This window comes from Neovison vison, chromosome 14 (genome assembly GCF_020171115.1).
Source record: "Neovison vison isolate M4711 chromosome 14, ASM_NN_V1, whole genome shotgun sequence".
Taxonomy (NCBI): domain Eukaryota; kingdom Metazoa; phylum Chordata; class Mammalia; order Carnivora; family Mustelidae; genus Neogale; species Neogale vison.
The window spans coordinates 7,046,236-7,072,277 of record NC_058104.1 but is presented as its reverse complement, the minus strand read 5'-3'; the positions used below and the strand labels follow the sequence as shown (position 1 = coordinate 7,072,277).

The window sequence follows — 26,042 nt, the reverse complement described above, 5'->3', positions numbered from 1 at the left end:
AAGTCTGTTTATACAGTAGCGGTGTGTGCACACTGAAAAAGCAGAACCAGGTAAACAATGGTATGAATTTCATTTATTTAAAACAGTATTTCTCACCTTCCTCAAATTGAAGACTGCAAAAAATAAAAGCAGTGCTTGAGCTGTCATTCACCCCGGAGCAGTGCTGCTGTGTCCCCACGCTGTGACCCCTGCGCCCACGAAACCGCAGCTCACGCCATCTCCCTCACCTCGCTTTACAAAACAGTCCTGAAAGCTTAATCAAATAAAGCTACTGTACATGACATTTACATTAGAAAAAGACAGCTGGATGTAGGAAAGCCAGGGGTGGTGTTCCCTTTAAGTGAAGTTTGCTCCACAGTTAGGGCATCTTCGCTTCCTCAAGGCAAAACAGCAGATGAACCCAAATGGGAATAAGATGATGGCCAAGAAGATGCCCAGGAAGGTGAAGGAGTCCTCCAGAACCCCGACTCTGTGGAGAGAGGAGAGGGGCGCTCACGTCAGGGCCCTGGGCAGAGCCACACCTAGGGCGGCCCTTCTGTCCTCGGCCCCCCACACTAGAGGGGACAGAGGCCGTGAGCACGCGGGGCCCCTGGTGCCTCGGTGACCGTGTCCCCAGCCGTCTTCGCCCCTCAGCAACAAACCCACCCAGCTGTCACGCGCGCGGGTCACGCAGGAGGCGGCCCACGGCTGCTCCCCACCGCTACTCCAGAATGGGAAGGGAGGGGGGAGTTAGGGGAAGGAATCGTCACATCTTGACAAGAACATTCACTTTCCATGCTACCTACCACGGTATCTCCTCCCTTACAAAAGGAGAACAAGAAGCAAATGCTAGTTTCTGTAAAAATCCTAGATCAAGAAATTAGACCAAGAAAACGGAATCATTTTAGGGTATATTTCCCCCCACTGTTGAAAATTTTCATTCTTCCATTCTCTAGAGGGAAATTCGTAAAACTGGTATTAGAATTCTGTTTTGGGGAAAGGTATCATAGATTTTAGTGAAGAATTAAAATCAGCCATATTTACAAGGTCTCTAAGATGACCACTTATCTTGAGAATTTTAATCTCCATTTCTTCTTCACAAAGTCAAGTTTACCTTCAGTGTGTACCAGACACATGCCCAGGGGCTGTTACCCCAACCATGTGCTAGGACTGGAGGTTCAGTGATCTGAAGTCACCGCTCCCATTCCAGGGTCACTTTCAGAGGCCCCAAAGGTGGGAAGTAGGAGCCATATGCTCAGCTCTGTGACTGCTTCTTAGGCTACTTCTAGAAAGTTCTGGACAGCTGAAATTAAAATAACAGCCAGCTCAGCCCTAATGAACAATGCCTCACATTCCAGAGAACCAAGTTCCTCCCTAGGCAGCCAGAGACCCCTCCAGCCTCATCCACCACGCTGTGAGCAGAGAGCCCTTGTGAACAAGACACTTCACCAGAATTCACCAGAACAAACATGCCAAATCACCCAGGGCTGACAGGAGGTAGACCAGTAAGCAGACAGACTTGACCCCCCCACCCCCCCACCCCACTCCCTGCTGCCCTCCCGGAGGCCCCTGCCTGCATGGGGCGGAAGCCTCTCCCTCCTCGGCCCACACCTCTGCTCCTTTGTCTTCAAATGCTGCTGAGGACCTCCTGTGCCCACAAGGCTCAGCTTAATAGAAGGTCAAGTGTCCAGGTGAAACGCCACCAGAAGGCGTCCTCCACTCCAAATGCCAAACCTGCCCCCGCCCCTTCAGAGCAGTTTCCTGCCCACAGCAGTGGCGACCCCGCTGGGCCAGGGCTCCAGCCCGCGCCCCCTGCCCTGCCGAGCAGGCGCCAGGCCAAGAGTCACGAGAAACAAACTAGACTGAGGAAGCCTGGCTGGCAGCAGCTTAAGACAAAGTCACACTCGATGCCCACTTCCCATCCTACCCACTCAGGAAGGAGCTGCCTAGAACGTCTGCAAGGGACAGGACCCTGTAGCACCACTGCCCAATGGGCTCGTCCTAAAACCCCAGTTTCCCCAGTAAGCTCTGCAGAAAAGAAAAGGTTTTTTTAGTTAATTTGAGGAAACTCTCCCCCCATCCTGGAGTCACAGTGCAGGAGTCCGAGAAACCCCGAGGTAAAGACCCTGTCGCACTGCGCCAGCGGGCGCTTCCCCCGCTGGCCTGCGTGTGGACCGTTGGGGCAGGCAAGGCTGGGCGGAGGGGGAGCTAATCAGGCCTGAATTTCCGTCAGCAGAGTTGCCTGTTCTCATCTATGCTGCTACACAAGTCTTGCAATTGGAGTCCTCCAAGGACTGCCAAGGTCGCCAGGTCCCCACACTGTTCTTCAGCCCCTGGTGGCCATCCCTGTCCCTGGGAGCCAGACTCAATGGTACAGACCCCACTTCACACCTGCCCCACCTGAAAAAACGCCAGCGGCCTTGCTGCCCGGGGACTGAGGCTTCAGGGAGGTCCTGGGCCACACACGGGGACAGGAACGCACCTGCTCTGTCCAACCGTCCTCGCCAACGGCTCCTGCAACTGTGGAAGCTAATCAAGCCACTTTCCCAGCAGCTGGAGGTGGCCTGGGACCCCCCCCCTCCCCCAGAGCTTTGGTACCACCCAGGTCCCCCCATCCCCCGCCGTCCGCCTCTCTCTCGGCCTCTAAGTTCCACCCGCAGCCGAAATCCCAAGAATCCCACCTGTTCACGCCAGTTAGGATGCCCAAGGAGAAAGCGGAGGGCAGCAATGAACCAGGCCTCACAGCTGGGTCACAAGCACCAACTGAGAACCTTCCAGAGAAGCCTGCCCTCTGTAGGAGTGTGGAGGAGGCCTTGCCCAGTGTCCCCTCCAGGGGTGAATGAGGCCCAAGGACAGGGACTACCTGGCCGAGCACCCACCCAGGCTGGAAACTCCACGTCAGCCCACTGCGGATCGAAGCTGTTAGCACAACCTAGAACCCATCGCATCCGCTCCAAGGCTCCAAATGTCTGGGAGGAGGCCAGGCCCAAGGCGTGTCCTGCTGTCCTCCAACCCTCTGCACCCAGAGCCGTCTCTCCGCAGTGGAGGGGCGGCGGGGGCAGAAGCTATGGGTGCGGCCTAGCACGCCTCCCTACACGGGGCGCCCATCAGGGGGCAGGCGGCTGTCGGGCCGCTTGCCCCCCGGCGTCTCCGAGACTGGGCTCTCCGCGGCCCGCAATGGAGGAAACGCAGGGGGCACGGGCACCCCCAGGCCCTCTCTGCCCGTGAGGCCAGGGACCGGCCCTTCCCGAGCACTAAGCTTCCCAGCAGCAGAGCAGTGGCTAAACGTGGGCCAACGAGGGCCCCCGCTCCTCTGTCCTCCCCGAGGAGCACTGTCAGATGCAGACAGGGGGCGCCCTCCCCTGGGCCACAGGTCTCTGGGAAGAGCAAGGGCCTTTCCCTTCAGGGACGAGGGACCGTCCCCTCCAGCAAATCCGCGACCAAACCACCTTCCACAGGGTAACGACCCAAACCCGACACACTTTCAAGCCAGTGGGAGCCTCCAAGCATGGGGTCAGCCCTCAGGTACCACACTCGCCACCCAGGAGTCCACACACCTCTTCCACACGATAGAAAGCCCTGGAAGAACTTGACTATAGCTTTGTAGCGAACACGCCTGGCAGTCACCTGTGACCTGAACTACCTCAAGGCCGTTTACGGTCATAATTCATCCTCTTCATGTGAATATTCACATCTTGTTGCAAAAATAACGTTCTCACCATGGGTACTGCCCCCAACCTCAATAACCATGCTGGCGTAACTTAAAGTTTTTAAAGTCCAGAATCTTCTGAATAGAGAAACGCAATCTGATCTCTGGGCCACTTTTGATGGAGCAAGACTTCAGGTGGCAGAACAAACCTGTCCCCAGTGCCTGTCCCCATGAGGTACCCCAGAAGGGAAGGGACGCCCCAGGACAACCCTGACCCAGGCTGCCTCCTGCAAATGGGGTCACACACTCTTCCTTTCCGACCACCCCCACTCCTGCCCCGAAAAGCCCGGGTCAATTCAGAACGAGCTTCACCTCTCCACTGGCTCAGAACCCAAACCGACTGAGCAAGCCGCCCCAGCCGAGGCCGGAGGCCCGCCCCGCTCTTGAGCAACAGACTGGGGTGGGGGGTGGGGGGTCAGGGAAGGATGTGGAAGCTGGAGAAACTGGGAACTGACAAATTCTGAAAACGCTTCTTTAAACTCCTGACTCCGACCCTACCAAGAAAGTGGCCGCTTGCTGTCTGACCGGGGCGGGCCTGGGCAAGGTTCTCCGCGAGCAGAGGATGGGGCTCCCGCCTCCCAAGGGACAGCAGACCGGCCCAGAGAGGCCCAGAGAGGCCGAGGGGACTGAGTGCCGAGCGGCCCCGGGACCGGCCATCAGCCACCAGCAGACCCCGCAGTCCCCAGGCCGCCTCCGTATTCCTCACGGCAACCGCGCCCCAGAGCCCCAGGGCCTTCGGGGCCGCAAGTCCAGCAGCCCCCGCTTGGCCTGGCTGCTCAGGACACAGGCCCGATGCACCCCAGGAGCAATCCCAGACCGGCCCTCCCGGGAAGCCCAAGTCTCCTCAGGGAAGAGAAAGCAGAGACTTCGTCCCAGCGGCCTTCAGCCCGGAGCGGAGGCTCGGCGACCAGATGCCCAAAGCACACAGCCCACCGCAACACAGCCCACCGCAGACCTCACCCCGCCTGGAGGCGCCCGGTCTGGCCCTCTGCTGTCCCGCAGCCTCCACTACTTACCGGCCTCCCGGAGCAGAAGCGCCCAGGGCAGGTGCCCGGGGGAGGGCGGCCCACAGGAGGTGCTGCGGAGCACCCCAGCCCGGGCCTGCACCCACAGAGGCCCCGGCACTCGCGAGCTGCGCACCCTGGCCAGCGCCACCCAGGGCACGAGTCCCAGGCGCTCCCACTGCTGCCCTGTCAGGCTGGGGAGAACCCACAAGCCGGCCGTGGGCAGGGCCCATCCTAGCGGCCTGTTTTCCGGGCAGCCCAGGCCCAGCCCACTCCTCAGGGCAAGGGCAAGGCCATGGTGAGAACTAGATGCCCCATGAGCTGGGGCCCCGATAATAGGAAAGACCACCCCCCCACACCTGCGGCCCACTATCAGACACCCTAGGTTCTGTCACAGACACCTTCCTCTCAGGACCCCTCCACACACCCCACCCTGTCCCCCCATGCCCTGGATGTACCCTCAGCCTGCCTCTGCCCCCCACCAGGGCTCTTCCAGGGTCGCCAGCCCCCGCCCCACTGACCACCCCGGGACCTGACCGCTCGGGCTTCTGGGTAAGCATCCAACCCTGACAGCTGTTCCTTGAGTCTCTCTTGGCAAGGCCCCACTCATTTCTGGATCTCCTCACACCCCTCCAGTTACCCCCAAAACTAAATACCCAGAGACACCCGGCCGGCTCGGTACCTGCTGCTTTACATACGCTCTGGCCTTTGACCCATGCTGCCCACTAAGCCTTCCCGACAGGCTGCCCCGCACAGCCCAGGGTGAACCCAGCCAGACTTGGGCTCCCAGACTCGGGGGGTGCCACCTCCCCTCCTCCTGCATCGAGGGACAGCCCACGCCCCCCAGGGGAGGATCAGCTGCAGAGAGGCCGGGGCCTGGCGAAAGCCCTGGCTGGTCAAGACGGCCAAGTCCAGACAGACGGGGGTGAAACGCGAAGCATGCGCCCCCACCGGGCTCCAAAGAAAAGCGTTCTCGGAGCCCACTAAAAAGGGAAGATGGGGTCAAGCTGCTTAAGATGATGGCCAAGCTGACAAGTGATACAGGCCTCTTACGCCAAGTCTCACTCAGAAGGAATCACAGACGTGTGACTTGGGCAAATCCCTGCCAAGCTACCAGGGAGGGAAGGGACACAGCCTGGCGGGTTGGATGGAAAGGGAGACAGCGTGGTCACATGACAAGTGGCCTGTCTCCCAAGCCCAGATGCCAGACAGTGGCCTCACTGGGCTGTGCCCCAGGGGACACCTCTCCACTCTCCCCATAGGGGAGCCACCCCAGGGCCATGGACCCACTCCCCAACCACAGGAAAGCTTCCTTAGGAAGCATCCGGCCTCCCCCCGCTTCCCACTGCCCATCTCCCAGGCCCCCCGCCCGCTACCGAGGAAGGTGGCCCCACACCCCACCACTGCAAAGGCAGAGCAAGGCCTCCCGGAGCCAAGGGGCCACCCGCTCTCCAGCAGCAGAGGGCACGGCGGGCAGCGGGCAGGAACTCTCGAGCCGAAGCACCCAAGTGCTGGGGGGCGGGGCCTTACTGCCGGCGTCAGTCCGCAGACCGGAGGGATGCCGGGGTCAGCCCAAGAGGGAATCAGAGCCTTTGGCCCCAACTCAGTCCCCAAACTTGCTCTCAGAGCTCCTCCTCCTCCCTCCTACCACCCAGAGACAGACAGGATAGTGATCCCGACATGAAAAAACCCATCCCCGCTGCGGGTGCCGCACACCTCAGCCTTCAGGAAGCTGACCTTGATCCAGATTCTGCAGAGACTAGGGCTCTGGGACCCCAGTCAGCAGAAGCCACAGGCCTCTGACTCTGGAGAACGGGAAGTAGCCGGGAAAGCACTCCCCATTCGGCAGCAGCCTCGGGGGCCTTACCGCCACTCTCACCCTAGACGCTTGGGCCAGGAAGGGCTTCACAGAGCACCCCAAGACACCCCCACTTCCCAGGCGGGAAAACAGAGCCGAGATCCGAATGCAGCGCCTGCAACAGGCTGGGCACCGGCTGGGATGTGCACTCAGCCACGGCACAGAGACACTGAAATCCCAGCCAGACCGCTCTGCACCAGACACCTTTCTGAGCCTCCTCCTAAACTGGGGAGTTCACTCCAAGATTCTCCCGCCCAAAAATAGGCCCTTGGAATCCTCCAGCTGGCCCGACTAGGGACTCTGTCACCACAGGACTGTGTACACAGCCAGAGCTCTGAGCACCCAACACCAGCCTCAAAGCCAAAGACAGGGAGTTTCCCATCACCCCCTTCTGCACACAAGCCCCCATGAGTCCCAGGGGCTCTCTTCACAGGCGACCCGGCCCCAAGCCCTGCCCGGCCCAGCAGCATTCCTCCAGCTCTCGGGCCGCGTCCCTTCTTGCCACCCTCGTGCCTTCAAATCCCAACAGCTGTGATGCCCCCAGGTGCCCACAGAGAATGGTGCCCACGAGGGTGCAAGTCATTTGTCTTTCCCCCAACCCCCTTCACGGTCCCCCAAAGCCGTATCAGAAGACACATCTGTCCTGAGTTTACAGATGAGGTCCCTGGCCCATAGGCCCCTGCTACTGGGCCCCCGCTTGGCTCTGGAGTCCAGCCTCCTACCCCCCATCTCTGTGCGGCCCTCCTTCTCCCACACAGTGACCCCTGTGACTCTGAAACCTTTAACTTCCCCCCTGACTCCACTCTGGGCCTTCCAGATACACCTTTGACGTTAAGTCTAAATGGAAACCAGCATTTCTCAATTTCACCTCGGAGACTTCAACTTCCTTCTGCCAGACAAGCTGAAGACCCGCACTCTTGCATCAGGCAAGCAAGGACCAAGTCTCAGCTGAATCTGAACCCTCATGACCCACACAGAACAAGCACGTAGCTAGCTGCAGTTCCCACACCATAAGGACAGTTGTGAGACCCTGGAGGCTTTGGTTTGAGAATACGAAAAAGAGCTCCTGCCCCACACAAAGAACCATGGTGTTTCCATCATCCTCCAGCTAACGGCCCGGCGTGGGTGTTGCTCCCCTGGCCTCCTGGACTTCCGGATCCCTGGACTCTCTGGCCATGTGAGTCAGGGCTCTCCTGCCAGGGCACTTCTAGCTGCCCTTCCCAGGAAAAAGAAACCTCCCCACCACCTTCAAGAATCAATTTTAGTGTATGTGCTGCCCAAGCGAGCACCACCTTCAAGTATCAAATGCTGGTCCCAGAACCAGGAACACCAGGTGTTAACATTTCTGCATCCCACTCAATTGGGACTCACCGACCCCAAAACCACTCAACTCTGCAGGAAAGAAAACCCCTCCCTGATGACCTATGAAACAACGCTGACACCTAAGAACAAATGAACCCACTCCCTCCCACACCGCAGGTCAGCAGCTTGTCCCAAGACTGACCCACCTCCCAGCGAGTCTGCCTTCCTGAAGCTCTGGGGGCCAGCCGCCCCCGCCCCCGGCCTGTGACATACCTGCAGACTGGGCAGCCTCCAACAACCACGATGGAATTGGCAGGGTACCTGGTGACATTTCGACTGTGGATGTTGTAGACCCTGGGATGGTGGGTGGGTATCCCTGTGGGCAGGAAGGCACATCAGAACGGGGCAGGGAGGAAAACTGCGAAGTCTGAGGGCTACTTCTCCTGCCGTCCCCCCGCCCCGCACCCAAACTTATCCTTTCCAAAATCCAGACAATGGCCCGCCTCCACTAAGTGCCCGCTATGGGCTTTACCTGGGGCTAATTTACAGATGGCACCTGGTTAACGAAGTTAATAGGAAACAAGGCCACGGCGCTTCGCGGGATGGGCGGGTCCAGGGCTCGCGACCCCCAGGCCGGCTGAGGGCCCGAGAGCGGGCTCCGGGTGCGGGAGACTCACTCGCCCCCCTCCCCGCCGTCCCCACGAGCTCGGCGTTCGCGGCCCCACTGCAGCGCCCGCATGGGCATCCCCCCCTCTCCCGAGCACGGCCGGGCCGCGCCCCCCGCCGCAGCGGCGTCCGGAGAAAAGTTGGTTTTGGGGTTAAAGGTCGCCACAGGTCCGGGCCCAAAGTTTGGTCCTAGGTCTGTGGGCCCGGCGCCCAACCCCGACCCCAGCCCCCCCCCCGACCCTCCCCGCCGGCCGCCGGGCTCACCTGTGACGAGGTAGGGGTAGGGCGGCGGCGGGGGCGCGGCGGGGATGGCGCCGTAGCCGTGCGGGCCGCACGCGAAGTCGCCCTGGCCGGCCTCCAGGTTGTAGGCGGGCGGCCGCTCCTGCAGCAGGGGCTTGTGGTCCATGGCGGGCGGCGCCCACCGCGCCCGGCCCGGCTCCCGCCCGGACTCTCGCAAAGACTCCCGCTCCCGCGCTGGCTCGGACTCGCGCGGACGCCCGGACCCGGCGGCGGGACCCGCTCCTCCGGGGCGGCGGCAGCGGCTGCGGGGCTGGGCCCCTCTCGGAGGCGGGCGCCGCGGGCTTCCCCTCCGCGCCTCCCCCCCTGGCCAGTCACAAGACCCGGGTCACGTGGCGCGGCTCCCGGCGGGGGTGCGGCGCGGGGCGGGGCCGGAGCGGCGTCTTAAAGGGGCCGCGCCCGCCCCTGGCCACCCTGTCGGACACTTGTCGGCCTTGACCGCGCGCTCTTCCCCGCCCCACCTCCACGGCCCAGAGACCGCCGCCCGAGGGGAGACTCCGCGCCACAAACACGACTGCAAAGGAGATTTCGCACTGGGGTCGCAACCTCTACGGCCCGTGGACTCCGCCCCTTCCAGCGCCTGGGTCCGCTCCACCCATCTCCGAGTGAAGACCCCCTTGGCCAGCTGGACAGGATTCCCCGAGCCCACTCACCACAGGGAAGGGTAGGGGCCCGGGGCGGCCAGGAGAAGAGTCCAGAAGGGTTGAGTCCCCCGGCCGTCTCCTGGTTGTCACCGCTCCGGGGCAAAGGGGCCGGAGGCTCCGCGTTCCGAGCGACCCGGGATCCCAATCAGGGCGGCGACCCGGGTCGGTGGAAGCGCAGACTCCTGCAGAAAAAAGTAGCATGTGCTTTTTCTCAGCCTTGCCTGCTCACGCTCAGCTGATGTTCATTCCCTCGGTTTTCTTCTTGATAAATTGAATTAGGTAATTTCTAGGAGTTGTAGCCGTTGATAATTCCCCGCTTGGGGACAAAACTCTAAATACTGAGCACCTACTACGTGACAAGCACTGTCCCTCCGTCGTTCGTCGGTTTTGCTAATCGTCACAAAAACCCGGGAGGTACTTATTAGCCCTAGTTCGCAACCGGGAGACCGAGGCTCAAACAAGGGGAGTGGCCTAAACTTGACGCAAAGACCAACCAGTGGGTTCCCTCACTGTAGCAGTCTCATCGATCGCCGCTGCTAATGCTTGGTGGGTTTGTAGCAACACTTGGAAGAGAAGGATCTGCAAGCTTAACGCCCCTTACATTCGTAGCTTCTCTAGGTCTTTCCAGGGCCTTCTGTAGCCTTTGGTGTTTCCCATCTCCTTTCATGGGACCTGCAGAGTGATCCAGCAAGAGGACAAAGGACAGCTCAGACCCCACCGTATTTTTCAACTTTTCCCTCAGAGACTGTCTTAACCCTGGGTCGCAAAGTTTAGCTCTTCAAAGCCCACCTCCTGTACCAGTCGTCATCATCATCTCGGCATCCTGTGGGGGAGAAATGAGGGGCGGGCCTGACTAGCATTAGGGGAGAGCCAGGTCAAGAATGGAAACAGGACAAGAGTGGCCCAAGACTTTGTGGCCAGCAGGGGTGCTGGCCTCAGAGAGAGATGGCCCCACAGTGTGACAACCCCACCAAGGAAGAATAGGGGTGCATCCCCAACCTCACCAACCAGTGAAAAGTGGGCTTGGGTCAAGCCTGCTAACATCTGGGCAGCTGTGGACACCCGCAGGGGTCCCTATCATTCCAGCCTTGCAACTGCTCATGAGATAGTTCAGTGAGGTCCTTTCCATTGGGACTAAAGTTGGCTGATGTCCTTTCAATTTCTTGATTAGTTTCCCCTTCATGATATGCCTTTGTTTACTAACTCAAACTCCACAGAATCCTTGGCCTCTCGCTCCCTTCTCCTCCAATGATTGGTTCCCACCCCCCACCCTGCACCCTGCACCCCAGCAGCATCCCCTACCTTGGAAATCCATATTCATGAATGAGATGGTGTGAGCTTAGGATTTCCCAACATCACTTTGGGGGGACATTGCTCACAGACACAAAATAGGTCCTGCCGCTTCATTCAGGAGCAAGCTGAGTGTGACCTGTTATCCTGGGTTCTGTCTTGAAAGGCCTGAGGGGGGCAGGGGACACACAAAAGAAGCCCTCTGGTAGGGAGTGAGTAAGCTCACAATGGCAGTGCAGCAAGGCTTGTGCAGTGAGATTAGAGGTACCCATGAACCCTGGGTACCCTAAGAGGACCAGGGCAGAAGTCCCATTTAGAATACCAGTGGTGGGGCGCCTAGGTGGCTCAGTGGGTTAATCCTCTGCTTTCAGCTCAGGTCATGAGCTCAGGGTCCTGGGATGGAGCGCGCATCCAGCTCTCTGCTCAGCGGGGAGCCTGCTTCCCCTGACTTCTCTCTGCCTGCCTCTCTGCCTACTTGTGATCTCTGTCAAATGAACAAATATTTTTTTAAAAAGTATTTATGGAGCACATACTCTGCAACAAAACTGGCACCATCCACCCTCATGGAGCTACACTTTAATGGGGTGGAGGCGGTCATGGAAAGTGGAAGTGCTATAGGGTGGAAATGAGCAGGGTCAAGGGCATGGCGGTGAGGTGGCCAAGGTGGTGCACGGGTGTGTGATCTCACATCGGTGTTTGGAGTGGGTGCCTTGAGAAGGTGAGCAGAGCCTGGAGGGAGGTCGGAGTTAGCCGTGAGACCAGAAGGACCAGCTTCTGACTGTGCTCTGAGGGGAAGGAAGGTAACAGCATTTGTACAACCTGATGGGAACTATCTGCACGGGAAGAGGGAGGATGTGGGAGAAAGAGGGGAGAAGGGGCCGTGCTGGGATCACAGGGTCACCCACAGAAACGGGAGAAGGTGGAGCACGTGGGTGCCCATGCAGCTGGACGGAGGTGGGGCAGGGGGTTTGGTCTTGGGACTGCTTCTGTTTTCTGTATGACACGGGAAGCAAGATCAGCAGTGAGACCGAGGCTAGGGGAGCGGTGTTGGGGTTCCAGGAAAGAGGAGGAAGTAGGGGAGTCACCGAGGAGAATGGGCACTTGGCTAGGCTAGAGAGCCAGGCTCTGACCACAGGGCAGCGTAAGAGCGGACCGAGGTCAGTGATGCTACATCAGAGCGGGACCGGGAATCATCTCACCCGTGTTACCAAAAAGAGACAAAGCAAACCAAGACTTAATACCCTGCCACCCTGCAGTTTCAGCCCTTCCCAGGAGTGCAGTTTTAAGCCAGTCCATCTGGAATCTCCTGGCCAGCAGCGGTGAGGTGATCCACGGGACAGAACCCTGCTATCCCCCTAAGAGGAGGCTCTCTCCTTGCCCTGTCCCCTTCTGCCTACGAAAGTCTCCCATTTTGTGCAGCTCTCCGGAGCGCCTTTTCTATCTGCAGGATGGGATGGTGCCCCCTTCACAAGTCACTGACTAAAGTCAGTTTGATCTTTAAACCTACTCAGTCGAGGTTATAAACACCTCAGTTCATCCCTGGGGCCATCCCATGAAGTAGAGTTGCCCGCCCCTCCACTGCTTGACTCAGAGAGGTCCAGTAATTCTTCTAAGGTCTCTCAGCCACGGAAGGTGGATCTTCCGATCCCACATCGGCACTCCTGCCACTAGCAATCCTTATACACTGCTTCCACGCAAAGTGCACCAAAAAAGCCAGCCACTGCTGATTTTTACCAGAAATGCACTCCGATTGTAGAAGATTTGGAACATATCTTCCTCTGAGCACATTTTTCAGATAGCTAAAATTCTACACGCTTATCTCATGTGTACATCGAAAAAAAAATTTTTTTTTAGTATTGCTTCATCCATAAAAGTGAGTAAATACGATTTTTAACTGTTATGTGTACAGGTCTTAGGAGCACTCTGCAAGGGATCTGGTCAGGCAGTGCACATGCTGGCTCGTGCCTGGGAGGTGCCACTGTCCTCCAGACCTTGGCAGTCACCAAGGACTCTCCTCAGATGTAGCCAGAGGAAACCAAAACAAGAATCATCCCCTTTTTGCAGAATGCTGATTACCCATCACGTGAGTGTCTTGCACATTCAGGAAACTAGCATCTCACATGGTTGGGATTGTGGTTTAAAAAAAAAAAAGTTGAGAGAGAAAGAAAGAAAAAGTAGCAGCAGCAGATATTTCAAAATCCAAGGCAGTAACCAATTACAAGCGCCTGGCTCAGAGAACGCACTCACCAAATACTTGCTAAATGTTTATCTTAGATAAACACTAAGTTTTAAGTTTTATGGGAAGTCTCCTAATTCTACTAGGCAAATATTTCTAGGTATTTCATAAATTAAGTACATACATTCTACGCAACACAGGTGACAATTTCGTGCTGGGTCACATAGTAACTCTCGTCATAATATATATTACATAATATGGGCGCCTGGGTGGCTCAGTGGGTTAAGCCACTGCCTTCGGCTCAGGTCATGATCTCAGGGTCCTGGGATCGAGTCCCACATCGGGCTCTCTGCTCTGCAGGGAGCCTGCTTCCTCCTCTCCCTCTCTCTGCCTGCCTCTCTGTCTGCTTGTGATCTCTGTCTGTCAAATAAATAAATAAAATCTTTAAAAAAATATATATTACATAATATATATTACTAAATAATATATATTACCATATTTAAATCCAAACAACAGCCTTCATTCTCTAAGAAGTGGTCCTCCCTCCATCGGTCTACCTGGTAGAACGCACTCATACAAACACAGAAAATGTCTCTGTAAGTCAACATTTTCCAGCAATTCTCACAAGAACAGAGAGTAAATTCTGGATAGCAAGTTTCTAGCTAAGTAAGTCTCCAAGCAGCTGTAATCAAACCCCCTGAAAAGCAGCTCCGTATTAATGGATGTAACCGGTGTATCTGGACTAATAGGCAAAAACAGGGAAGTCAAACACATTTGCGGCAACCATGTACAAAATTAATCTAATGCCTTTTATAGTTAACAGAACATGGTGCTTTTCCAAGACTTCTTGATTGGGGGCGGGGGGGGGGTGGGAGAGTCCAAAAAACTATGCCAAATTTGGATGTTGTGGGCGGCACACAAGAGGAAGTGGGCTGAGGTTTGGACAATAGCTGGTTGCTGTCCAGATTTCCACAAACAGAACAGCTCAGCTGAGCTCATCACTTAACCTTTGTAAGCCAGGCTTCCTTAATATTAAGACTTCAAGCATCCTCTCAAAACTCTTCACAACGTCTCTTCTGTGGGGGCATTTCTACCTTCTCACCTTCCACAATGACGGTATCCTCATTTCTGAGTGGAACTTACCGGGAGAAACCCAACCTTTGTCACGCTGTTACGTGTCGGGCACTATGTGGGGATTCAGATCAGGGCCAGGATAGTCAGATTTTATTACCCCCAATTTACATATACAGAAAGCACCTATCTCTCCACTAAGTGAGGCCCATTGTGGTTTGGGATAGTGTGTTCTTCCTGTTTCCCCAGTTCCTGGGATTGCAGGTGCTCAGGAACCACTGACCTTGCCCGAGATCACGCAGCTGATAAGGATTTAAACCTAGATCCTTCCACCTCCAGAACTGAGCTCTGGCCCACAGGACCACGAAGTGCATCCCTCTTCAGACTAGAAGTAGGTCTGGATCATTCCAGAGAGCCATTCCTGGTTTTAAAAAGCCAAGAGTGTAGGGAAGATGAACATGACTGACACCCTTCGAGACCTCACTCCGCGGTTTTCGTGATTACTGAGTATCATCAGCGGGGGGGGGATGTACCTCCAAAACTTTTCTACCCTCTTCCAGAGGTCAGTGGAAGTTACTCAGATGTGCATAGGTATTTCCCTTTGAACTCTGTCACCATTGTTTATGAGAGTAAAGAGAAACCAAGTGCTTGTTACCATTCAGAGCACTGAATTCAGTGACAACTGGGCCTCTTCTTTGGTTGGGGGAAAGCACATGACCACTCCCAAGCTGAGATGAGAGGTCACCTCCTTAGGGCCGTGAGGGACCTCTGCGAGCTGCCCCAGCTGGTGATTTTTACAGCCCCTTGCAGGGCCTCCAAGGGTTCTGACCTTCCTTCTCTCAGCCTTTATTCTGTTTAACCAGTGACACCCAGAACTTGGTTCTTCTGCAAGCCACAGAGTGAAACAGAAGAGGCTGAGGCTTTGACATGGTTTCGCAGTTTCATGAAGGAGCTCTGTGAAACCAGCCGGCTTGGAGGGCTGAGGGGACTGAGGTCCCCTAGAAGAGAGGCCACCTCTGCTGCAAGGGCCCTCCCCATCCTCAGTCCCTCTCTCCTGGCCAGCCCACTCCGCCCTGTCCAGTGGCCCAGTGGCCCCTACCTGCCGCTTGCACTGTTGTCATGGCTAGCTTCAGGGGGCTGCCCCTGGGCACAGGGAGGGAGCCTGAGGATGGGGCTGGGAACAGCCCCCTGATGCTCCAGCAGAAGACAGGCAGTGGCTGACATGAAGGAGTGATGGAGGAGAAGGCCCCGGGGGAGGAGCCATCGCGGGGCAGGGAGGCCCAGGAGGAACCAGGCAGAGGACAGAACACAGCCTCACAATACCTCCCTGTTCCGAGATTCTCAGGTTCCGAGCATGGAGTCCCACCATTAGGTACCACCCACGGGACTTTGCCTCCAGCAGTTAAGACAAGCCCACTTAAGATCATTGCCAAGGGCATTCTTGGTTAAATCCATGACTTAGGAGAAGTAGGAACTGTAGAGCTATCCAGGTAAAGACAAAATGTAACCAGCACCAAAGACAAAGGCCCAGTGTCCCATTTTGTCCTGTGTCCCTGTGTCCTGCCAGTAGGGACAGGTGCAGCAGGGGATTATAGCCTGCACCATGAGGTAAGAACAGCCCCCTGAATTCCAGGAACCAAGCACCCTTCGAAACCATCATTCATTCATTTCTGTGGGTTGTTTCCCTGACCTTCCTCAGTCGAGTTCCTTCTGGGGTTCCAAGGTGGACCTAAAAAGAAGGAAAACTATTCTATGCCTCCACCAGGAAAAAGCAGGTACCCGGGAGCTGTGCGTAAAGCTGGTGTCAGGATCCAGCAAAGCAAGGGCTGCTGGGAGATGCCCCACAGGGCCCACTCTGTCCATGGTGGGTCCTGGGTTCACTGGTCACCAGCACTTCAGCCTGAGTACTGCGGGCCAAAGGCTGAACTGGTGTGAAATGTGGACCGGCTCCGCACTGCACACCACACACCATGCTGCCTGGGAGTCTGTTTTCAAACCTGAGCTCTTATCTGAGGATCACATCATTATTAGGGAGAACAATCTGTGGCTGGTGGTGCTACCCGTAACACAACCCTCAGCCCTCTTTAGCTTCGGAGAAGCCCCCCACAGTAAAAACACATCCTCTACCCACATGCTTACACACTGGAACCAAGACCTGTACAGTCTGTCCTTTTTAAGAAACCCCCTAAATAGCCTGAGATGTTAACTGTGAGGTCTTTCTTTTAGAGGTGACAGAGCCTTCTTGCCCATCTCATGGCTACTGCTCCTGGCCTTCGTCACCTCCAGGCCTCCCAAGGGGGTCCCAGCCTCTAGTCCCTCGGGGCACCCCTCCCACCAAGCCTGGGAAGAATCACCCTTCAGAGCCACTGCACTCAACCACGCCAAACAGCTCTCCTTGCTTAAACCCAGCACCGGTTCCCCAGTGCCTGCAGCATAAAACCCAAGCACTACGGTGTATCGTCCCAGAGTTAGGGCGCCGTGAGCAGCACGTTCTACATGGCTTAGTCCTTCCCTCCTCATCGGGGCTTCCCACATCACTCACTTGGCACATTTTCCTGGGACCTGAGTTGATTGGTCCTGCTCCCCACGCAGAGAGTCCAAGAGGTAGGGTGAGCTGCCCTGCGGTTTTCTGATTAAGCACACGGGTTCCAGGAGATCAAGCTGTCCAGATTCCAGGCCCCCATTTCCTTGACCTACTGACTTGGAGCCCACCTAGGGTTCAGTTTCCTTACCTGTCAAATGGGGTAAGAATTGTAGCAACCTCATCGGATTTTTGTGAGGGGGAATGCGTTGGTGTAGGGGTTGGGGGGCACTGAGTGTCGGGCAGTGGTGCGTGGTCTCTGTCTCCATGCACTGAGTGCTGCCCGGAATCTTGTACAGGAATCTGCACATCAAAACACCGACATCAGGTAAAGAAGGACAGTCCCTCTGCACCCATACGTATCACAGTAAAGTTTGGAGCAGATCTCTTCATCCTTTCCCGGGGGTTCCATGCATATGTGATTTCCCAGAGCTGACTTCTCCCCTTGTGGACAGTCTACGTTTTGTTGTACAATTTGCTTTTTCTTCTCACTTGAAGATCTTTGCACCGCCATGGAGATGCCCAGGCCCTTTGTCCTCTTACTACAATAGAAGAGATGTCCCTGTTTGTTGGAAGGTCAGGCCCCACACTGAGATTCCGGAACCCAGATTCTTCCCGAGCTGACTAGGTTCCTAACTGTCCCAGAGCATCAGGCACAAAGAGGACACCCACATTCCCCGTACTTTTTTAATGCTCAGTGTAAGCTCTTATGAACCAAATTGTACAAATCTTTCCTTTTACATCTAAAACCCAACTAAAGTAATTGTCTCCAACAATTTAACCTGTAGCTATAAATATGGCATGGTTAACTACTGCAGACACCACAGACAGCACAGAAGGCATAGACTAATTTCCTAGGCTAAATATCAACATCATCGTCAAAATTTCTTTTACTTTTTAAAAAACCTATCATTCTAGGATTATAGCTATATTTATTTTTATATTTTTCCAGGGCTCAAGGCCCCAAACAAAAAGAATACCATCTCTAAGCAGCTGAATTAAGGCATTTTGGTTACAGAGGGATTCTTGGCGAGGGCTGAATCTAGGCGATCGGACTAAAGTTGCTTTTTAGAAATGTCATTTCCTGCATTGGTCAGATCTAGAAAACCCACACCTTTCACACAGGTTTTAGTTCTTTGCAACCTTATGTCTCCCCTAAAATTATGTTGTTTTTTTTAAAGATTTTAAATAATCTCTATACCCAATGTGGGGCTCAAGCTTACAACCCTGAGATCAAGAGTCACATGCTCGGGGCAACTCGGTGGCACTGTCCGTTAAACATCTGACTCCTGATTTCAGCTCAGGTTATGATCTCTGGGTTATGGGACTGGGCCTGAGCTCAGTGGGGAGTCTGCTTGGGATTCTCTCCCTCTCCCTCTGCCGCTCTTGACCTAGCTCCCTACTCCCCTTACCCTCCAAGTCACCTCCCACCCCCCAAGCACATGCACTTTCTCTCTCTAAAACAGTCGCATGCTTTACTGACTGAGCCAGCCAGGCACCCCTAAAATGATACATTTTTAAAGTCTTGCTGGGTGGTATTCCAAAACCCACCTCTGAGTTTTTATGATTGATTAACCTAGTCCTGTCATTACAAAATAGTGACTTCATCTGTCAGCATTACTAAACATTTATGTTTGCCTTATTAGCATTGTTTAAAGTGTTTTTTTTTTTTAAGATTTTATTTATTCAAAAGAGTGAACGAGAGCAAGAGAGCTTAAGCAGGGGGAGGGACAGAGGGAGAGGAGAAGCAAGCTCCCCGCTGAGCAGGGAACCCAACATGGGGCTTGGTTCTGGGATCATAACCTGAGCTGAAGGCAAACACTTCACCAGTGAAGCCACTCACACGCCGTGCCTTATTAGCATTGCACAAAAATTAAAAAGGCCTCTAGAAATTTTATCATCCAGAAATGAAGGATTGACTCTTCATGGCGCTGTCTTCCTTTGACACTTGGGTGACTGACATTATTACCTACCTGGGAACACGCCGTGAAGCCCGCTCATTACCTGGCTTTTGTGTCTGAGCACGGGGGCAGGCACCTGCCCGTTCTCATGAATAATCACCAGCACTGACTGTTCCTGCTTTTTCTGGGGCCACTGGCTCTGTTCCTTGGTCCCTTGCATTTTAGCTGTTTCTACTGACACTGACAAAAAAAAAAAAGTACAAAGCACTGCTTTATCATTGGGGGAAATCAACACACACACATATATTTCTTTCTTTTTTTTTTTCCACACATATATTTCTAAGCGTGTATCCCTATGTTAGAAATCTCTTACTATATTCATTTTCTAAGCTACACAACAAAGTATCCCATATTTAGCAACTTAAAACAATGTCCGTTTCTCATCTCACAGTGTCTGTTGGTCAAGAGTCTGGCCTCAGCCTTGCTAGGTTTTCTGCTCAGGGTCTCTCAAGCCTGCAACCAACATGTCGTCAGGCTATGTCTCCACTTGGAAGTGTGAGTGGGGAAGAATTCTTTGCCAGGCTCATTTGACTGTTGGCTGCATTCATTTCCTTGCAGTGGACTCCTGAGGGCCCCAGCTTCTTACCGGCTGTAGGTCGCCCTCAGATTCTAAAGGCTGCCTGAGTTCCCCTGCCACGTGGCCCTCCCCAGAGGCCGTTTACAACATGGCTGTTTGTTTCTGCAAGGCCAGCAGGAGACAGTGTCTGGCCTCAGGAAAACCCAAGTCCCTCTTAAAAGGGCCTTTATCTAATTACGCCAAGCTTACCCAGGATCATCTCCCTTCTAATTAACTCAAAATCTACCGATTTCGGACCTTAATTACATCTGCCAAATCCCTGCATCTCTGCAGGATTCTACTAGCTAGAGGAAAGCCACAGGCCAGCCCGCATCAAAGGAAGGGACGACAGAGGGGGCAGAGATCATGGGGCCACTCTGGGGTCTGTGTCCACACCTACTTAGTGAAAGCAGTGACGTTAAACAATCTCTTACAGCTACGCTTGTGCCCACCTGGGAACGTGTCCCTTGGGCTTCGTTACGAATGCACGGCTCTGCCCTAACCCCAGCCACCCTCTCCCTCCAGGCCCTCTGAGCTCACTGTTTCTCAGTCTCATGTCTCCCCAGCTCCAGCCACCCTGCCTGCCTGCTGGTCCCGGGCTGTTGCACTTGACATTCCCACTATGCACTGCACTCATGTCCTCACTCCTTTATTCAGGCCCCTGCTAAGATGTAGGTGCATCAGAGAAATCCTAAAACTGTGCAAGGGCAGATTAGTGATGAAGACAGGCTTTGAGGCCACATGCAGGAAAGTTGAATCCCGGCTGCCTCTGGGCAGGGTGACCTCCCCACGCCCCAGAGTCGTTCTTGGTCAAGTAAGGACAACAGTCTGGGCCCTTAGAATGGCCTGGCTCATACACCTAATTGTCCACCTCCCTCCTTTCCACCTGGGCTGAGAGTGGACTCCTGTGTGGTTCCAGGGCCGGCCTGCCTGCCTTGTTGGCTGTCCAGACACCCTGGTCAGGGATCCCACCACGCTCCCGTTCCTGGTCCTTTTTGGTTTCTGGAGAAATTTCCTTTATAAACTTCTTTGAATTTCATTTCTTTTGGAGCAGGAGACATATTGGCTGCCTATGGAGGCCTCTCCATATCTAAATCAAATTCATTCTCGCTTCTATTTCTCAAAATCACTTCCACTACCTGTCCCACGTCCAACCACTCTCCAGTATTTACTAAGTACTTACAATGCCTAAAGAACTATACCAGGTAGTGAAGTAGCTTGTCAAACAACCCCGAAGTTCACGTTCCTAAAGCTTCCTTTGATGATCTTCATCATTTAGGGATACAGTGACAATAACTGCAAAATACAAATTGGGAAAAGATCATAGAGCACTTCGCCCTTAAAACACACACTTGGAAATACAATGGGGGACCAGAAAGAGGAATTCAGGAATTCTATAAGACCTTATGTTAAGGGCAGCAGTAACACACCTGACTTTTTTTTTTTTTTTTTTACATTAATGGATTGATTTGAGATAGCATGAGCAGGGGAAGAAGCAGAGGGAGAGGTCCAAGAAGACTCCATGCTTAGTGCAGAGCCCAACGCGGGGCTTGATCCCACGAACTTGAGATCATAACCTGAGCAGAAACCAAGAGCCAGACGCTCAACCAGCTGAGTCAAGCAGGTGCCCCCAGCTGATATTTTAAGAGATTAGACTCCAGGCTCTTTCGAGCAGGAGCCTGGAGTATTTAATTTTGTACCTGTGCCCACACTGTCCTTGGCCTGCTATCGACTGGCTTGAAAGTAACTCGAGAGCTGCTGTTGGGACTGATTCTTGTGTGAGTGACCTCAGCAGGTTCCCGCTTGCAGCCCTAGCGACTGCACATCTGATGCCAGCAACTGCTCGAGGGGGTGAAGACACCACCACCGGCGACTGGGGTTTGCTACCCATCTCACCCCCAGGTCCAAAGCAACTCAGAAGGAATAGTGGAAATTGGTGTTGTCTGGGGCACTGGTCCCAGCCCTGCCACTGCCTGGCTCTACAGGGAAAATGGATATGACCATTTCTAACCATTCAGTGTGTGAACTACCTTCTGTTGCCTACCAGATCTGGGAATCTTGGTAGGGCCCCTAAAAGGTGAGATCCTTGCTCCCTCAAACCCCAAGTCCCTCAGACATAGGCAAAGGAGTTGATGTTGGCCAACTGGATACTTGAGCCTGGGACTCTGGGTCTGTGGTGAGGGGCAGAGAGAACGGACAGATTGGAACATGTGCCGCTGACGGCGGGCCCAGAGCACAGTGGGGGCCATGGCGCTGGGGCAACACCCAACACATCACTGCCTGTGCCCTGGTGAGGCTGGTGCCGTGGCAAGAAGGGCGCGGCGGCGATGGTGGCTCTCGGGGCCCTCATTCCTGCCTGTTTGCTGAAGCTGGTTTCCGGCCCGCTGTCGATGCTGTGAGTTACACGACTCCCCCTGCCATGGATACCCTCCCACCTCTCAGTCTGCAACCCCAAAATTTGAAAATTAGCGATGTGAACGCTAGCAAATTACTTTTTCCTTGTGCTGTCAGATGGGGCTGGTGACAGCTACTGGGACGGTCAATACAGACAGCACTCTTCTTTCCCCTGGGAAGCTCCCAGAAAAGATGTGGGTGAGGTGGACTCAACTTTTTAAGAATAAAAATGAAATGGATGTCAATTTGTAGCATTTATTAACTTGGTTTTATGTTTACATTTCAAATCAGAGATACCCGTAGAAAATGTTTTTCACTCTTACTTTTCTGGAAATGCTTCAAACATCTCTTCATGTCACTGTCACCATGGTGTCACTATCATGCCAGCATTCTCTCTGTGCCCTCAGATTTCTATCATTTTATCTTTTTTCTGGGTTGAGTTACAAAATTCTTGAAAATCCTGTGTGATACTGTCACTGGCAAGTTAATCTCATTCATGTAAAACTAGGACTGTTGCTTTTACCAAGTGTCCTTTGGGGGAAAAAAAAACTTTTAATTTAATTATTTTATTTTATTATTATTTTTTTAATTTTATTTTTTAAAAAGATTTTATTTATTTATTTGACAGAGAGAGATCACAAGTAGGCAGAGAGGCAGGCAGAGAGAGAGAGGAGGAAGCAGGCTCCCCGCTGAGCAGAGAGCCCGATGTGGGACTCGATCCCAGGACCCCGAGATCATGACCTGAGCCAAAGGCAGGGGCTTAACCCACTGAGCCACCCAGGCGCCCCTAATTTAATTATTTTAAATGCTCAGGATTTTTTTCTTGAGAGAGAGAGAGAGACAAAGAACACGAGAGGGTCAGAGGGGCAAAGGGAGAGGGAGAAGCAGACTCCCCACTGAGCAGGGAGGCGGATGTGGGCCTCAATCCCGGGACCCTGGGGCCACAACCCAAGCTGAAGGCAGACACTTAAGCGACTGAGCCAACCAGGTACCCCAAAACTAAATCTTTTTAAATTATAAAATATACTAGAGAAGACGGAGACATAAATATTGTGAATTATCATGAAGCAAAACTTACATAATAACTGCCCAGGTGAAGAACTAAAACACTGGCAGCAATCCCAAAGCCTCACTATGTCCCTTTGGTCCTCCAAAGGCATCACATCCTAGTTTTTATCGTAATGTTATGATAACCATTTACTTATCTTTTTTTTTTTTTTTTTTTTTTTTTTTTTTTTAAAGAATTTTTATTTATTTATTTGAGAGAGAGAGACAGTGAGAGAGAGCATGAGCGAGGAGAAGGTCAGAGAGCGAAGCAGACTCCCCATGGAGCTGGGAGCCTGATGTGGGACTCGATCCTGGGACTCCAGGATCACGCCCTGAGCCGAAGGCAGTCGTCCAACCAACTGCGCCACCCAGGCGTCCCCCATTTACTTATCTTTATATTTTTACCATAAATATATGTCGGCAAACGTAATTAAATTCTTGCCTATTTTTGAACTTTGCATATAAAAGGGGTCATAGGTACTCCTTTAGGATAGCTTTTTTTTTTTACTCACCATATGTTCTAGATTCATCCATGTTATTGCATCTAGTTGTACTTCATTTTTGTTTACCAATAATATTTGCTGTAATACTATATCACATTTATTAATACATTCCACTACCAATGGACACTTGGAGCTATTACAAACCGCTAAGAACGTTCTCACATGTGCTCCTAGTGTTTGTATTAGCAAAGGCACTGCTGGCCACAGGGAAGGCCTATCTTCAGCTTCACTGGATAGTATCAGACTGACTTCCCCAGTGAGAGCACCCATTTCTACTTTTACTTGGCCTATGTGGTAGGCAACTCCTTGTGGCTTTAACCTGTATTCTCCTGCTTACTGGTGAGGTTGAGCACTTTTTCCTGTTTATTAGCCACTTGTATTTCCTCTTTCCTCTTATGTGCTATTCAGGTCCTTCACCTTTTTCACAATTAAAATGTTTGTCTTTTTCTTACTGACTGGCAGGAGTTCTTTCTATGTTTTGGATCCTAGCCCTTTGTTGGTTATGCGTGTTGCAAATATCTTCTGCTCTGTGGCTTGCCTTTTTACCCTTTTAATGGTGTCTTGATAAAGAGAAGTTTTTGATTTTAGAGTAGTTGAATGTATTCATCTCTTTCGTTATAGTTGGTGCTTTCTACACCTTTTTTTTTTTTTTTTTTTGTAGAAATCCTTCCTTACCTTAAGATCTGTGAGATATTTTTATTAGGGGGCACTGGGTGGCTCAGTTGGTTAAGTTCTGATTCTTGATCTTGGGCCAGGTCTTCATCTCATTATTGTGGGTTCGAGTCCTGTGTTGGGCTCCATGCCAGCTGCGGAGCCTACCTTAAAAAGAAAAAAATTTTTAAAAATAAATTTTTTCTAGTATTATCTTCAAGAAGTTTTGTTCTTTACATTTTAAATCTGTAATTAGAGTAGCCATACATCTAGCTTTGTAACTCCTGTCCTGGCATCTCCTCTAGTTGGCATCTCCTTTCACTCTCTGAAGTGTCTAAAAATTTCCTTAAGCGTTTCTTCTTGGAACACGTTAGCAGCAGTGAATTCTAATTCTAGCGACAAGAGATTACTGGTTCTTGGACAGGTATGGAGAAGCGTATCAGAATGTCTCAAAAGAGCCAGCTTGGGTCTGGCTTTCATCCCTAGTGGCTGGGTGGCACCTATCCTTGATGCACTGCCTGCCTGGGAGAGATGTGGTAAGTCCAGCAGAGCTGAGACCAGCAACTTCTTTATCAGCCACCACCCAGGGCCAATCCTACCTGTGTGGCAACCATCAGTGGAGCTCCATTTCTGTGCTGGAAAGAGAGTTGATGGGGTTTGAGATAGGAAACCTCACTCCAGAGCAGGTTAATAATAAACTTCCCTTGTGTCAATGATTATAAAATGCAATGAAAGACATTTTAAGTACAAGTGGCTTGATGGACAAAGTATATTTCTGGAATCAAATATACAGCATGTTTCTTTTACATACAACATAGACTACAGTTTGGCTTTGCACATTCTGGGTGAGTCTACTGCCATTAGAAGTTCCTGGGGGGTTTGGCTGACTCAGTCGGTACAGAGGGTGGATCTTGATCTCCAGGTTGTAAGTTCAAGTCCCACACTGAATGTAGTTACTTAAAAATAAAAAATTAAATAAAAAAAAAAAAGAAAGAAAGAAAATAGTTGTTCCAACTACTGTCAGCCAGTAGTTGTCATGGAGTCTGGTGCAGGGTGATACATACAGGAAGCGTAAAGGAAGTATTGTATGAGAAGCTTCTGGCCCAAGAGATAAACACATCTGTACACTTGCTGGTACATAAATATTAAGGACTTAAAGGTATGAGTGCCAGCTTTACGTTGCTTCCTGGAGTAGAGTTCATTTGAAGCAAATTAACCTGAGTTTTCTTTGTCTACTCCTGACCCATGTACTTTACCACTGAACTTATCAGTTTATCTCCTTAACCTCAAATTAATCACCTTTATACACACAATTCAAATACATCCCTACAGGTTATAGTCTTTCCTGGCTTCTAATGTAGTTCTCTACCCACCATTGGACCTTTTCAGTTCCAGTGGAAAAGGTCTCTTGGCTGATTTGAATCCCCAGCAGCACTAGGACTAACCTAATGTAAGCTCTCCAAAGATGGCTGTTGAACAAACGCTTGACTTGGTCATGTCTGTGTGAATTTGTATAACCAGGCAGAGATGAGACACCTGGGATGGTGACTAACCCCTGGCTTCCAGGTTTAGCTCATCGTTTGAGTTTTAGATTTTAGGTATTGTAGGTTTCCTCTTAGAGATGAAAACATCACTTCTTCACTTTATGGCCCTGTTGCCTGTGTGAATCAGGACATACATATACGTGAACTTTCAGTTGTCCTTTTCAACAATTGGTTTCTTCTGCCAGAGATGGTGGAAATATCACATTTTAACTGCTTCATCTAGCATCTAAGTAACTATACACTGTGGATTATCAGGAGTGGGACACTACTGACCGGTGAGAAGGGGTAGCTGAAGTCCAGGAGCAAGGCTGTTCCTGACCCACCTTACCAGGTTCTCAGCAGACATGTGACTCATCAGCTTTACATAAGGGTGGAATGACTGTAAACAGAATTAAAGTGAAAGTATCACAAACCACTTGTGATAAAGAGCTTACTCCTAGCAAATGAGTTTCCATAAAGAAAGGAAAAATCCAACAGCAGTCAGCAAAAAGAAATCCCATCAGAAAGACCTTAAAACAACCTCACCACATCCATTTAACACACATGGAGCCTACTGGAAGCCATGTTAAGAAAGGGCCAAGGCAGCCATGCTTCTTGTTGGTGGAAGTGGTGGAAGAAATGGACAGAGAGCGATGTGTGTGGGTCAGTTCTGCTAATCTCTGCTGTATTTTGCTCAGGCTCTTCCAACATTTTTCAGTCCATGGCTTACCCAGTATCTGGGGGCCTGCAGGAGGGATATTCATTCCTTTAATAAAAATCGAATACCTATTATGTGTTAGGTAATCACTAAGTCTTGGAAATTCAATAGG

The 26,042-nt window shown here is 52.5% G+C and overlaps 1 protein-coding gene across 5 annotated transcripts; it reads right to left on the bottom strand.

Moving 5' to 3' along the window:
- Positions 1-56: 56 nt before the first annotated feature.
- Positions 57-26,042, bottom strand: BRI3 (brain protein I3). 5 transcript variants are annotated; one of them, XM_044233794.1, is made up of 7 exons: positions 23,714-26,042; positions 20,278-20,390; positions 18,551-18,718; positions 9,469-9,641; positions 8,783-8,900; positions 8,126-8,228; positions 57-469 (listed from the first exon to the last, which is right to left on the bottom strand). In XM_044233794.1, exons 3-7 carry the CDS (start codon positions 18,696-18,698, stop codon positions 337-339), a joined length of 675 nt encoding a protein of 224 aa, XP_044089729.1. In that variant the 5' UTR covers positions 18,699-18,718; positions 20,278-20,390; positions 23,714-26,042; the 3' UTR covers positions 57-336. The 5 variants fall into 5 exon arrangements, with proteins under 5 accessions (XP_044089729.1, XP_044089731.1, XP_044089730.1 ...); XM_044233796.1 differs by lacking the exons at positions 18,551-18,718; positions 20,278-20,390; positions 23,714-26,042 and adding exons at positions 10,762-10,917; positions 16,729-18,328 and having other exon boundaries at positions 9,469-10,131; XM_044233795.1 differs by lacking the exons at positions 18,551-18,718; positions 20,278-20,390; positions 23,714-26,042 and adding an exon at positions 16,539-18,328 and having other exon boundaries at positions 9,469-10,131.